Source organism: Lepidothrix coronata, unplaced genomic scaffold (genome assembly GCF_001604755.1).
Source record: "Lepidothrix coronata isolate B3197 unplaced genomic scaffold, Lepidothrix_coronata-1.0 Scaffold186, whole genome shotgun sequence".
NCBI lineage: Eukaryota > Metazoa > Chordata > Aves > Passeriformes > Pipridae > Lepidothrix > Lepidothrix coronata.
In genome coordinates, this window is record NW_016690366.1 from 634904 (window position 1) to 650722 (window position 15819).

Genomic DNA, 15819 nt, shown 5'->3' on the forward strand with positions numbered 1-15819 from the left:
AGAGCCTTGGATGCTGGTAGATGTCTGGCCTAGCCCTTCAAGCACCCACAGAGGGTTCTGGAACATGGAATCTGAATCCCACCATTTTCAGAGTTCAGTAATATCTGCTCGAGTTTCTGCATGTCAGAAACTATATTTGCACATGATCCTTGGATACATTGGGTATGAAATACTCAAATAAGTTTTCATAGAAACTATAGAACGTTGATTGACTGAAGTGCAATGAGAGAAGGAAACAGGACAGTTTAGAAAACGTGTCTTTAGAAGAAAACTTAAACTCACTTTCACGCAGGAATGGAGAATGTCTTAAAGATGTGAATATTTTTCTAGTAAAGGTAGAAATCTGTGCAGCACTGATACTCAAGTATATTATGTTTTTTATACAAGGAGCTCAGCAACAAGCTTCACAAGGTAAATATGGACTAGGTCTGAAAACACAGCAGGGATGGAAGGAGCACACCAAAACATAAAATAAGAAAGGCCATTCTACAGTAGCATCAGTTCGTGGCATCATTTTGTTGTCCTTTCATCCCCCACAGAATGCTCTGAGGACAGAGTCTGGCTCAGAGTAAAAGGAAACATTGCCACCTGTGTTCCTGGCTGGGCAGATGCAGATGGAGAAGTGACCTCAAGAGGCTGTTTGGGTGGTGTTTGTTCAGGTTTTTTTAAAGAAAAGTGTCTTGGACACTGCTCCAAATCAGAGAGGGAACATGAAGGGACCTTCCTCAAATAGATTGAACCTGTTCTTCAGCTTTCCAGATCATGAAATAACGCAATAAGTACCCCAGTACATTCCTTTCAACAATGTGTTGGCAGCTAATAATCCTCTTTCTGTTCAAGAGCCCGGTACAGCTCCTCACAGTGGAACACTTGAATAAAGGCACTCTTTCTCAGGGAAATGCAGTGTTCTCTCAGCCAATAATACAGTGCCCTGAGCTCTCAGAATGTTTGTTTTCAAATTTGGATGGAAAGGTTGCTTTTCAGCCAGGAGTATTCAGGAGTAGCAGTTATCTCCTAACATGCCCCTCTTCAGCAATTCCAAAACCAGAGGGGCCCTTCTTCCTCTCAGATGTATTGAGCTACTAAATTGAAAGGGCTTTTAGTACATTTTCGAACAAATTAAAACCATTTTCAGTAAGTATATAGTACTCATTGAAATAATTTCCTCATGGGATTTTATCTTTTTAAATTTTGTTAGGTGTACACGTGCAATGATATTAATTGACAAAACAGAGGTAACCCTTAGCAACAGTATGTTCCTGGGATGTAGGTGGCTAAAGGTCCTTTGATGTTGTCTAGTTTCTTGTTAGGTGTGTTATTTTATGTTTACCCAAAGTATGCTGAAATTTGCTTTATGTCTCTGTTATATCTTCCTGACTGGCCATTTTTGTTTTTTTTTAATCCACACTTACATTTAGATTCAAGTTAAACTTAAGGCTTACAATATGTGGTACTGTCAGCAGAATAAATCCACACTGTAGTAATAGTGTTGTGATTTTGTTCAGTCTAACTTAAAGAACCTTATGACCAAACCTCAGCATTTCTGGCAGCCACCCTTCAGAGATGTGTCCTATTATTCCACTTAAAGCTATCTTTTTTTCATTAGGCTCCTGTAACTTTTATCGCTTTTCTTTTGTGTTATGTGTAGGAAGAAGAGAAAAATCTTTCTCCAGTAACATTTAATCAGTTTAATTGTGTGTGACTAGAGGCAGTGAAACCTTCAAGCAGAGTGTCTTTGGGTGTGAGACACATGGCAAAGCCACTCTGGTTGGGATTTAATATTCTACTTGCAAGCAAAATATCCTGTGTAGAATTAATGCTTTGCTACGAGCGAATCGAAGCCCTTGCTCTGGTCTGAGTTAACCTTTGCTTTCCAGACCCACCCTAACAGCAGTGGAGTTTTGTTTGCTGCAATATTCTGCTCGAGATGTTCAAATGCCACCAGTGCTTGGCTCCTTTCCCGGGCTGTTGGATGGTTCAAGGAACTGAACTGCTGCGTAGTTTTAAACAACAAAACAACACCCCCCTCATACAACAACAACAACAACAACAAAACAAACTCAGTACCTACAATAAATATTTTCAGAATTTCATCAGTTTCTGTTTTCAAGGAGATTCCAAAATAATTAATGATTTTTGTCTTCAGTGCCAGACAAATCTTTCTCTGCTTAAAATGGCTTGTACTAGCCAGTGATTTTATGTTCTGTAGTAATTCAAATGGTTACCTACAGCTGCCTTCAGTTTATTGTACTGGCAGTTATAGTGGCTTTTATTTATCAAGGAATATTGCTGATTTTTTTTTATTTATTTCTTTAAAAAAGTGGCAGTAATGAGTTCTAGTGATTAAAGTTTCGAGATATTTCAGTGAATAGCTGTTAAGATACTTCTCATTTAATTATGAGTATTTTACTTAAAGATATTCTGCTTTAGTAAGTCTCTGTGTGTATAAGGACAGAGTTATTTCTTTTCACCAAAGTATGATGCAAACCAGCTGAACTACAGAACTCACTGTAGACTTCTATTCTTCAAATGCTTGCCATTTGAAAACAGAAAGGAGAGCATTCAGTGCTGGTTTTACTGCTCTTGTTCATTCTGTGCATTCAGAGTTGAGGAGAACAAAGTAGTCTGGGGGACTTGCAGGGCTGGAGAAGAGGAGGAAGGCCTAAAGGAAGTTCCACTATCTTTGATTTTTTGTTGTCTCTGTGATTTATGTAAGGTCATGGCAGCTTTCGGATTAAAGCAGAACTGCTGAGGAGCAAAAAGCTGCGATGTGACCCCTGACTACCCCAACCTCACTTCTTGGATGCAGGGCAGAGTTGTGTATTTTTAAAATGCTCCTCCTTTTTGTTTTATATCAGTTGAATAATAAAAGAATAGGGACAGATATCTAGTGTCAGACTTAACTGAGGCTTTTTGAGAAGAATTTCATATTCTGACTGCCTCCTCTTCTCAAAACCAGCATCCACTGCTGCTATTCCAGAAGGTTTCAGCAGGAGAGTTTGGGAGAGCTGTGTTGTACCTGCTGAGGAAATCACTCCTGGCCTCTGGGCAAGACTTTCTGCTCCTTGGATCTATTCTTTGCATACATTGTATGTTATAGTTCAATTATAAGTTCTGGACTTGTTGCTGTAGCAAGGGAAACACTAACCCTTTGTTCTGCTCGAACAAAGAAAATGCAAAACAATTTACAGGCTTCGGTGTAATTAAATACCCATTATGGTGCTAACAGTTCGAGCAGATTGGCACCACGTGTCTTTTTTTAAGCGGGAGCAGCAGGGATAATTGTGTTGAGGCTATCAATTTGCTCTTTACTTTCTGTGGCACTCTTTACAAAAGTAACAGGCCAAGATTTCTGAATGGGTAAAGGAGGTGTCTCTGATATTTGGGGCTTCTCCCAAAGCATTCAGAAAACCCTGAGCATTGACTTGCTGCAGGGAGCTCCGAGAAACTGGGGCAGAGAAGAGAATAAGGCTGGGGAAGGGACCTGAACACAAGTCCCATGAGGAGAGGCTGAGGGAGCTGGGGCTGTTCAGCCTGGAGAAGAGGAGGCTCAGGAGAGACCTCCTCACTCTCTACAACTCCCTGACAGGAGGGGGGAGCCGGGGGGGGTTGGTCTCTTTTCCCAGGCAACCATCAGCAAGACAAGAGGGCTTGGTCTTGAGCTGTGCCAGGGGAGGTTTAGGTTGGATATCAGGAAGAATTTCTTTCCAGAGAGGGTAATCAGCCATTGGAATGGGCTGCCCAGGGAAGTGGTGGATTCTCTGTCCCTGGAGGTTTTTAAGGGGAGACTGGATGTGGCATCAGTGCCATGGGCTGGGAACCGAGGTGGTAGTGGATCAAGGGTTGGACTTGATGATCTCAGAGGTCTTTTCCAACCCAGCTGATTCTATGATTCTGTGATTCTACGATCTTTGTCTCAAGCCTTCAGTGAAAATTTTGTTCTTAAAGGCAAAGATGTCTTTTGGTGTGTGAAACACTTGATTCATGAGAGAGAGAGTAATGACATTTATTTATGAGGAAGACATTGTGCAGTCAGGGAAGGACAGGGTAAGAATTGAAAGGACTGGCTCTGAACTGGGTTACTTTAACAGCTGGACGTGGAATATGATGCAAGTTTAAACTCATTCTGCAAGTTCTGCTGCTGGGGGGTTGTCCTGTCGCAGGTTCTGTCATGAAGTTCACCCCTACAGGGTGTGACAGAGTCTTCTGCAGAGGATCCAGGCTGTTTGAACTGGCTCATGCCCCACAGCAGCACAACAATATCCACGGAATTTGTGCTTCAAGCAAGTAACTCCTGGTACTGTTTAGCCCAGGCAGAGCTGTGCTAACTTGGCTCTACAGCCATTAGATCAATAATCCTCCAAATTCCTCCTTAGCACTGATTTCTTTTACTTACAGCAATCTGACATGTGTTCACACCTCCTTATTCTGGAATAGAAACTCTACTCATGTTTAGGTGCACATACATATAAACATAACCCAAAAAGCCATAAAAACCTGGTTTGATTAAAACAGGAGGAAGTTTGTTTGTTGTTCTTTTACAGTGACAATAAAGCTAAATGACAAAGGTTTCCATTTCACAATTTTGTTTTGGTTTTCTTCTTCATTATATTTTTTATAAGGTAGTATGTGACCTCAAAATGAGAATTAGAAACTTTTTAAGCAAAGCAAGAATTAAAATTCTTTAGGATGCCCCTGTCTGTTTTATGAGTTTCTCTTGCTTAATCTGTTTGTAAACTTCAAGCTGAATTTGTGTCAATATCTTTCCAACCTGCATCTATAGTCAGTATATTAATATCTTTTATTAAGTTGAATAATAAAAGAATAGGGACAGATATTAGAGTTATCTAGTGTCAGACTTTTCTTATCATATTATGCCACTTTTTGTCTTGATTCTCTTGCAAGTAACACCCTATTCCAGGTGAGCTTAGAATTCCAGGACTTCTTTTACTTTTTGAATGGGAATTTGTAAAGAGGGTGGACTTAATCCTAAGTAAAATTCCATATGATATCATCTGTAAAACATCTTAGAAGATCTTGAATGTTCAAGTATCTCTTTCATCAGTCCTTCTGTATAATTATGACTCTATAATGTTATTTTCAATTCTAGCAAATACAAAATATGCTTCCTCTTCTTGATTAAAAGCCATCCTTCATTAAAAGCTACTTCTCTTCATTTTTGCCTGAATTTTGATGACAGTACTTCAGGTTCTTTGCAGGTCTTGGCTGGCTCAGGGTGTTCTATGCTAGAACACTTCTCTTCCCAATTAGATGGTGGCAGAAGCTTTGAAGAATAAAGCTATTTATTGGATGAGGAGGAAATATGGATGAGGTGACAATAATTTTGCATTTAAGCAGATAACACTTTCTAGTGGAAAAAATTTGAGTTAACCCCCTGCCCTTTCCTTTTTTCCTCTTTTTTTTTTTTTTTTTTTTTGACTGGGAAGACCTTCCTCTGTGTTCATTGGAAAATAAGGAGACAAACCTTGGCCTTTAGGGTTTGGGGGTTTTATTTGTGGTTTGTTTTTTTTCTTTAATCTGTTAAATTCTGTCCTCCCTCAGCCAAGCAGGAAACTTTTAGGACACATGTTATGGATGTTTGTCCGCACCCTGGGGCTGCATCGGGAGCAGCAGCTGCAGCTCTTGGAGTGTGTGAAAGCCTGCACAGGTTCTGCAGCATCTGCAGAGCCTCCTGAAAGACCTTGGGGGTACTTAAATCTTTTCATTTCCCCACCATGTCACCGGCTCTTGGTGTCTCTCCATCCTTCTGCTCCATCACTAGAGGCAGGGGGAGGAACTTCTCTTCACCCTCAACCTGCTGCTGGTGAAAGCAAAGAGAACCCCACCAGACCCCTCCCCAGGAAGGATTTATTTTATTTTATTTTATTCCTTTATTTTAGGAATAATGTGATCATATTTTATATCCCTGATATAAAATATTTTATATTAATATTTTATATTAACATTTTATTTTCATATTTTATATGCCTGGGACAATAACTGAGTCAAATACCAAAGGAAGAACTCTTCCATATGGATAACTGTAGGCTGGACCTTTTTAAACTTAACACTCACCTTTTATCCTAAATGTATTTTACTGCAATGAAATTATCTGTTTTCCTGTGTACACGTTACTTATATTTATAACACAGTGATTATTGTAGGGTTTTAAACTCCATCAGAGTAGCAGTGAAATTCAGTTAATTTGTTTTCACCCACATCATGGGAGGGAGACTAGTGCATGTCTAAAGTCCCTGAGGTTGTACAGAGACCTTGTAATATGGATTTCAGAGAAAACCTTGCTCAGGATAATTTCTGTGAAGTTGAGTCTTGAAAACTTTTATGGGAATGTGTCTGTGTGTGCATCCATTGCTTTAAGGTGTTTAAAAATGTTTGGGAGTTTCCAAATCTCCAAGTGTATGGAATTTAAATCCATATCAATGTCACATACCAGTTAAATCTTATTTTTAATTGTTCTGGAAAATTGAGATTCCTCAAAAAAATATGGCATTTCTTTTGGGCTTGAAAATTGAAAAATCTCAGGTGAATTCATCAAATATTGAGTGTTATGGTGGTAAATTTTTGCTCTTGCTTATAACCTGTTCATCCATACAACCAGGACTACTCATGTTTTATTTACAGGCTGGTAAATAATTGACATTTTGTTTAATCTGAGTGTTTATTTCAAGTAAAAAAAAAAAGGGTTGTTCATACCCCAGAGAAGAGCATCATTCTTACATAAGAAAATCACTCTCTCAAATAAAATGCTAGTCCAGATTTCTGCAAATTAGAATTTAATTCAGTTGATTTTTCAGTTCCCATAATATTCTTTAACACACCCAACACCCCAAAACAGCCTCTTCACTCTCTCTCTTTACCTTATTTCCTAAGTTAGTAAATACTTTATCCCCACACAGGATAAAGTGAGGAGTGTTCATAAAACGCAAAGATTTAGTTTCTTTAGAATTGATTGGCTAGTTTTTCAAAAAATAAATGCAATACATATTTCTGCTAACCACTTTTCACAAAATAAGGGCTTGCTTTTGGAATATTAACATTTTAAGAGTTAGCATTTCCTAAATAAAATGTCTGGAAAACGTCGTGATCTTTGACAGTTTTGAAAAGAAATATTTTAGTATTATAGTTCCAATTACAAAAGAAAATTAATGAAAGTAGATGTTAAAAAGCAAGAATAAAGGTTAAAATTTTTTTCTGGAAAACCAGTAAAATTGAAATAAACCCCATTTATTAACAAAGTGTTTTATTTTTGGCTCGCATATGGTGGCAATTATTTCAAACAAATGTTTTTTTCTTTGACTTTATAAAAAAGCTGTCTTAAAATCTTTCGCGTTTTGTTGCTGACCTGAAAAAGTTAAGCTTCGTAAGCAGACACAAAATCCACCTGAAATATTCAGCTTTTTATCTTCTCTCTTCCTTTCCACCTCGACGTGGTGCATTTTCTTGGGCAATAACTAGGAGTCCTTGTTTGAAATTAATCTCGTTTTATCCCAGTGCTGGTTTTCTTCGAGATAATCACCTTTTCCTTTCTTTTTTTGTTGCTTTTTTTTCTTTTTTTTCCCCTTGAAAGACGAAGGGTGTTGGCAATTTCTGATGGAATTGAACACATCGGGAATCTGCGTTGGGAACTCGCCCTGTGCCTCCTGGCTGCTTGGACTATCTGCTATTTTTGCATTTGGAAAGGGACAAAGTCTACTGGAAAGGTGAGGCTAAAATCCTGAAAATTATACTTGATTCTTGTGCTCCAAACCTGTGTCGTCCTTCATAATTATTTAAATCAGTGGAATGCCACGTGCTGTGAGCAACTGTCCTTGGGGGTGTATAAATTGTAAAACTAACTGTAACCAAGAATCAGTCATATATTTTAGATTGTTTTGTTTCTCTTGCTTTCATGATTTGCCTTTTCCCTAATTCTGGCAGGTGAGGCTGGTTGGTTTGGTTTTGGTTTTAATTTAGCAGGTGGCACTAGTGGCCAGCCCTTGAAGCCTGAAATCAGCACTGGGCCGGGTTGGTTTCTGTGCACAGCGTACGTAAAATTGGAGTTTTGCTTCGCGCTGACAGGAGCTCAAACTCTCAGTCACACAAAAGAGTCACCGAGAGTTTCAACACGGAGGGAATTTAGAAATGCAAACGGAACACCAAAAGCAGAAATAATGAAAGCACTCAAAGGCAGGTAAAGATGGACGTGTTATGGGGAAAAAAGAAGAGTATTTAGTACTTTTTGAGTGAATGCCATTCAGTGCTGGACGCCCAACAGAGAGACACTGGTTCCCAGCCTCAGCCAGTCATGGGATGATGGAGAGGTTGCCCCTGGAGTAGTATCAGACAGAGCTCTGAGTGGAATCTATGAATAATCAACTACATACACGAAAAGAGACACAGTTCTAGAGGGAGGATCTAAAAAAAGCCCTGGTTTCTCATGTGGTAACCAAAGGATAGAAGGAAAAAGCTTGGTGGATTGCAACACTTTGTACATTTTTCAGTTGTGTGTTAGTTTGGAAGGTGTGGTTGGACCTTATTTTTCATTTTGGTTTCAGTCGCCTACGTTTGTAAATTTGAAACTCTTTGAAATGTAGCGGTTTTTTACATTTAGAAAACGTCAGAGAGAAACTTTTCAGCTTTGTCAACCACACACACATCTTTCATACCATCAGAATTTTGGCTGAAACTAATTGCTGGATTCTGTCTGTGTTTGCCAACTGTGTCAGTCAATCTGGTGCCGCGTTTTGCACACACAGATTTCTGCAGCCCACTTCTATCAAGTCACTGCAGGAAAAATGCTGAGAAAGACTGTCTAGGGATGTGTATGAGCATGAATAGTTTAGAGGAGAGAGGGGGAAAGATCCTAAAGAGAGGAATACAGAGAAGCAAAAGTGATATAAGTGAATGACAAGATAAATGTCCGCATGTCTTTGATGTGTGGGCTCTGGGGAGGGACAGAAGTGCTTGGGACTTATCTGAGGAGCTGCAGCTTGGCAGGGAAGAAATAAAACTGAGCAAAACCGATTTTTTTTTTTTTTTTCCATCAGAAAGAATGTCTGAAGATGGGAGGTCTATTCTACCATAGTATAACGTGACCCAGGGGTGCAGAGGAAAACGGGTCGTGTGGCTGCACACGCGTGCAGGCACACAAGGCTGCTCTGGGCTCCAAACAGGAGCACGGGAAGAGCTCCTTTGCTGGTAGGGGATTTTAAAAAAAAGATATATTTTACATTTCTGCGGTTTACTCTCCGAATTTTATCGTTAAGGCATGAGATTCCTTCGGTTTGTACCATTTCCTCACAAATAGATCTCGGGTCTTGGAAGTAATTAACCTGTTTGACCCTTTATTTTTCCCCCTTTTTTTTTTTTTTTCTTTTTCTGATAGCTTAGCTAAAACCTCAGCTTAGTGGTAGGTGGAATAAATTGTATTTGATTTCATCTCAGTATGATTTTGATAACCATCTTTCTGACGAGATCAGGAGAAACAGCCTGAGAAAGAGATGTGTCTTGCCCATTTGAAGCTTTTCAAGTAAGCAGAAAAAAACGTAGTCTTGCATCAGAAATGCGAAGAAAACGGAATTAATATCCAGTGTTCAGCTTCAGAGGCCTCAAGCTTAAAAAATTTAGATCAGGGCTCTGTAAGAGGTATACCCATCAAACATTTGCACTCTTTAGATCAGTTTGACACGAGCAGCAGCTCTGTTTCCAAGATCCTGAGGAATCAGACTGGTGGATTCCCACATCCCTCAGGATACACTGTGGTGTTCACCAGTCTGCCTGTGCAGAGGGTCCATGGCTGCTCAAGAAATATGCAGTGAGGGGCTTTCCTAGACAATATTGATCATTTCCTTTTCCAGTTCCACTCCTGTAATTAGTAAAGGAAGCTTTTTACCGAATGAATGTGTGACATTACAATTTGTTTCCAGAGATGCTTTTTTTTTTTTCCCCTGGATGTAAGTTTACTGTTTGGATGTATGTAAGAATTTTAATGTTTTTGCCACTTATTACAGCCAAAGTTACTGGAAATCTGTGCCATGCCACTGCCCTCCCAGACCAGCTATACAGAGACAGCAATCAGGTGTTGTGGATGCTAAAAAGGAACTAAATGTTCCAAAGTATAAATAATGGAGCAGGTTTCTGGGCTGCAGTTTCCATTTCTGATATATTGGCATTTCTAAAATTCATATTTAAGCTCATCCAATCGTAGCCCTTCCCTCTAAATTGAATTAATTACATGCTCATTTCCAGGAAATATTTAAAATTGACTCCTGGGTTTTTTATCATAATAATAAAAGTAGGTTTAGACCAGCCTGTTAAATTAGTGATATACTTTAACTGGATTGAATAATTTCAATGAAACAACAAATTTATTCAAAGTATACTCCAAGTTTTATCACCTTTGGAAACATTTTCAAAGGAAGGTGTCTGTGGGACAGAATGGAGAGAAAGAGGACAAAGGAAACAGAAGGGTAATGGAGAAGGTGAGAGAGAGATTCATCTTCACACCGTTGTGCTCTCTGAAATATCCCAGAAGTGGATTTACTCTTTTTCCTTTTTTTACTCTGCATCCTAACACATTGTGGAAAAAAAACTCCCAAGCCTTAAAAGCTTTCATAAAATAAACCCATCCTTTTCCAGCCAGCACTATCACAAAACTCATCTCCTCAGACTATCAATATTTTATATTTTAAGATATTTAATATGTTAAATGTAACATAAAGTTTAACTCCAACTGAAGTGCTTATGACACTCTTAACAAGGTGTTCCAAACTTTGCCATTACTGTTCTTGAAATTCATTACTTTCTCACAAAGCACTTCAGCTTTTACATTCCAACAGATGTGGAATATCAGAATCATTTCAGGTGACTCTGGCAGCTTTCAGGTGAAATACATCTGTGCCTTTTCAGAAGTTTTTGCCCTTAATTACCCAGTCTTGGTTACCTGTATGCTGGCTTTCACTTTGAAAACCTTGCACAGATGCAAAATGCAGGGTCTTTGAATGAGAAAGTCAAATTCAAAGGGGAAAAATGCGACAATGTGAAGTTATCATGATGTGATGTGTGTGGTGCAACTTGCCAAGATCATCACTTTCTGATATCCATCTTGTGGAGAAGTGTTTTCAGTAGATGGAATCAAATGCTTCCAAAGATGAGGTAAGAACAGTGCAGAAGACTGAAGGAAGTTAATTTGCTAAAGGTTTAAATTATTGTTCCAATCTGTGATTATTAGGGCTTGGTTTAGCATCTTATTTTTCTAAAATATTTTTGATTGCTAGCCAGGACAATTCTGAGTATTCCTGTAATGTACATCCCTACATAGTTGCTGAGCCTTGTTAACATATAACATCAGTAAAATCCTCAGGTAAAAGAGGACCAGTTCCTTTATGGATCTTGACTATCCATTTTTTTAATTTAACTAAATATCCTTGTGCTTTGAATTTTGAGAGAGTACCAGAAGCTGGTAATGTATTTTTCGTAAATTGCTTACTGAGGGAAGTAATTTTAATATTTTCTTTTTTTTTTCTTTTTTTTTTCACAAAAATATGAGAGCTTTTTTCAGGCAGTGATCATTCCACTGAGCTCACAGTCACACCTCACTTACAGCAACTTTTGCCTAATTCCTTTTGACCTGAGGAGTCAGCTGGACTCAGAAAGGCATTTTAAGTCTGTCTTATTCACCAGCCCATTCCTTTCCCACCCAAGAATCTTGGTTACTTTTTGGATGCCTCAACACATCCCTGTCTTCTGCTGATATTCCTCGTTTGAAAACCCTGTCAGGGACTTGCATTTATAGAATCACTAAATTGTGCAGGTTGGGAGGGATCTTGGAATGTGTCTTGTCCAGCTTCTTGGGCAGAGAAAGTTCAACATTGAACTTGGAACAGCTTGACTGGCTGCACCTTAAAATCCTCCAAGTTCAGAGATTTCTCATGTCTTGGGGCAACCTCTTCCAGTGCTTAATTTCCCTCATGGTCTGAGTCATTAATCACTTCTTGCCTACATGTGGGTTCATTCCAATATTTAATCTTTTTACTGAATTATCCTCTTTTTTTAATACCTCATTATATTGCTGTTATTCACTCCAAATCAACCCCTGCTTTTGTATCATCTGTGTTTCCACAGAGCATGGGTTTGAGTGTCTCTAACTATCGATGCCCAAAAATACTTCTATATTAACAAGCTAAATTAATAAACTCAAGAAAAAACAAAATCCAGGTTTTTTTCCTAGACAGCATCACTGTCCTATTCCTGAGTGGGAATGACATCTGATCAGTATTTAGTGTGTCACACAGACATGGGATAACTGAACAAAATTGCTCATGTCTTTATATTCTCAAAGCACGATGTGCTTCAGCTCAGTGCTGTATAAAGGAGCAGTACTTCTGCCTGCCCTGCAGATGAGGAAGGGTTGAATCAAATGTGTTAAAAGTAACCCACAGTCTTGCTATAATTTTCAAGTTATGGGTATTAGAACATTTTACCCCACCCACAGACATCTCAATGTCTGTTGTAAAACTGCAGCTCAGGTTTTGTCATTTTATGCCTCAGCACAAAGTCAGCATATTCTGATTTGAAGTGTTAAAAGAACATTGTTTGTACTGTCAGGATTTTATTTAGTGTTAGAACATCACACTGCTTGCATGACCACTAAGACCAACACTCATATAATTTTGGAGTCTTTTTGAATGGGTTCCAATTAGTATCATAAAGATAATCCTGTACCAGAGCTAATCCTAAATAGTTCTTCCACATTGTTTTGTACTTGCCCATTGGTTGCTGGCCAATATGTGATGAGAAATCCTTCCCACATTACCAGGATCATCTTAAAGAGGGAAAAATCTCATAGGGATCCATCCCTCAAATTTTTCTGGAACTTATCTACGTCCCACAAAGACAGACTTCAGTAATCACTGAATATTATTCTATTCTGACTTCTGAATCTTTTGATCCTTTCTCATTCTTGGTGTTCAGTTCCCTGAAGTTCAAAAGAAACAAAGAAAACATCCCTCTGTTTGAGACTCACTCAAAAACTTTTTAGGATTAGGATCAGCTTACTCACTGGAAAGCTGCATGAAGTAGCAAGAAAATCAGATTTATGAAAAAAAATAAAAATAAAAATAAAAGAAAGAAAAGCACCAAAGCCATAATACAAGTGAATAATTTTTTCAGTCCTGACTAGAAATAGTGCTGAAATCCTTCCATAGGCCCCCAAACAAGATTTTTTTCAATGTGAAGTCTTCAAGAAAGTGCAAAAAACCTCCAGAATTCAAGCATGTCATCACACATGTGATATGTGTATTGAAATGTTTTAAAACAATTTAGAGCCCTTTCTTCACCACCTATCGAAGTTCATTTTGCAGCAAATGACATTCCTGTAATTGACAGTTAAATTTAAGGAACTGAACATAAAAATGGGGTGTTTTTTTTCTACTGACTGACTCACAATAAAGTCATCACATATGTTGTTATTAAAAAGGGGGAAAAAAAAAAGTCCTGCTGCTCGAAAGAGTAATTTTCTGTTTGAGAACTCATCCTGCTATCAGAAAGTGTTAATTTTATGTTGTTTCCCCACTTGATGTGCTTTCCAACTCCCACGGGGGCAGGGGGGGAGAGAGGCTGAGAAATCCTGAGGGTGCTGCTGAAAGGGGAGATCAGGAATGTCGCAGACCTGGAGCTAAAAGCTGGGCATGTTGCTCTAAAACAAATCATGACTTTTTTTTTTAGCTCATAAGCAACCTTGGAAATGTTTTGCACGCTGTCTCATGAAGCTTCTGACATTAATATGGTTCTGTCTGTCACTTCCTACCCCTTCTCACCCCTGTAGCTCCTCTCTCGACCAGAGGGCACTGCTGGAAGGTTTCTCTGTGCTTGGTCCCTTCAAGCTCTCCATGAGAAAAAGCACTGGCACAGCTCCTCTCTCTGCATAAACATGAGTTGCCCAAGATTCTTGATTAAATAGCCCTGCAAGTCAAAAAGCTAAAATAATAGATTAATGATTGCACAGTATCTCCTCATGAAACATTTATGGCTTTTCTCCTAATTTCTCAGTGCAGAGCCTCCTGTTATCCCTTGCATCTCTGAAAAGGATACTGTGCAGTTTGCAGCCCATCCCTGGAAACTATTAGAAATCACCTCAGGAGCTTTCTTGGCGATGTAGTTGTTGTATATAAAGAGAAAAGGATGAGGTGCTCTGATATTTGACTTGTCACTTCCATTATTCATTGAAGTATTTCACTTTCTACTACGACACCAGTGGAAAAATTACAAGCACCTTAGGAAAGCAGAGAACTTTCTTTTCTCAAAGGAGCAGCAGTGCTGCTTCACCTACCACAAATAAGCAGGATATTGGGTTGAACATGTGCAAGTGGTGGCATAATTTCTTATTTAACTCTTATGCTGTTGATTTTTTTTTATTTTTCCTGTGTGCGTGCCTGGTGCCTTAACCTTCAATGTTCTCCCCCTGTCTCATTCTAAATGTGATGTTTGCAAACTTGGTTAGATACCATATGCACTTCCAGATTTTTCCTGGTTTGAGTGTTTTGTTTAAACTCTACACGCAAAACTTAGACAAGAGTCTTGTAGAGGCTCCTGAGGTGCATTTAAAGCTCTGGTCAATATGAGGGTTTTAAGATGTACTTTGTGAGGGAGCTGGGGTTGTTCAACCTGGAGAAAAGGAGGCTCAGGGGGGACCTTCTGTCCTCTCCAGCTCCCTGACAGAAGGGGCGAGCCAGGGGGGTGTCGGGCTCTGCTCCCAGGGAACAAGGGCCAGGACGAGAGGAAAGAGCCTCAAGTTGTGCCAGGGGGGGTTTATATTAAATACTATGGAAAACCTCTTCACCAAAAGGGTGATCGAGCACTGGAACAGGCTGGGCAGGGAGGTGGAGGAATCACCATCCCTGCAGGTGTTCCAAAGGATGTGGCACTTGGGGACATGGTTCAGTGGTGAACACAGCAGTGCTGGTTAGTGGTTGGACTGGATCTTGGAGGTCTTTCCCAGCCCTGATGATCCCGTGGCACCGCGAAATGAATTTTGTAACTGCAAGGCTGTTGTTCTTTTCTGAAGTGCTGCACTGTTCCTCACTTAATTATTTCCACTGATCAGTTTGATGTGCTGAGCTGAACGCAGTGAAGGGCCACTTGAGTGTCAAGACATTTTCTGGAAGTCTGTATTAATTATACGTATTAAAAACCTAGAGATAACAGAAAAAAGTAAGGTACAACCTGTTTGGCTGGGGCATCTTGACATAAACCTAATAATAATGATAGAAAAAGGGCTTGGTAAGGAGTTTTGACATTATTGTTAATCTATCAATGTGGTGGGCAGGAAGAGTCACTGAAAACTGTACCATTTATAATGGATAAATGAGATAGCCATCAAAATGTACTAATACATACTTATTTCACACCCACATCTTAGCAAGGTTTAACTAAAGGTGGAGAGCCCTGGGATTTTTAATTCTATAGTGATTCTGAAGGCTGCCTGTCCCAAGTTGTCATTCTGATAGGCCTGAATAATTCAATATAAAATAGACACCTGAGCTGTTGGAAGGTGCATTAGATATTACCAGGAAAAAAAAAAAATAAAGCTACAACTGTATTTAACCATTGGTTACGTTTTATTTTGCATTTTTCTATTGAGGAAAATCCCCAGAATTCATGTGAATAATTTTAAAATGTAAAATAGAAGCTCTCAGGCTCTGGCTGGCTGAGTGTAGGGTCATCTCTCACTACTGAACACCACTTTTCCCCCTTAATTTGTTTGTGTGGTCCTGCTCCCTCCTCCACCTCCATTTTCACTGCAGGAGAGTGTAGGATGGT

General features: G+C 39.2%; 1 protein-coding gene across 3 annotated transcripts in view; it reads left to right on the forward strand.

Annotated features, from left to right (window-relative positions):
• LOC108505205 (sodium- and chloride-dependent GABA transporter 3) overlaps positions 1-15819 on the forward strand; it is a 98156-nt gene that overhangs the window by 19522 nt on the left and 62815 nt on the right. For all 3 annotated transcript variants that reach the window (XM_017830991.1, XM_017830990.1, XM_017830992.1), the window contains exon 6: positions 7589-7721. In XM_017830991.1, coding sequence (XP_017686480.1) covers positions 7589-7721 — 133 coding nt within the window. The remainder of the gene's footprint in view (positions 1-7588; positions 7722-15819) is intronic.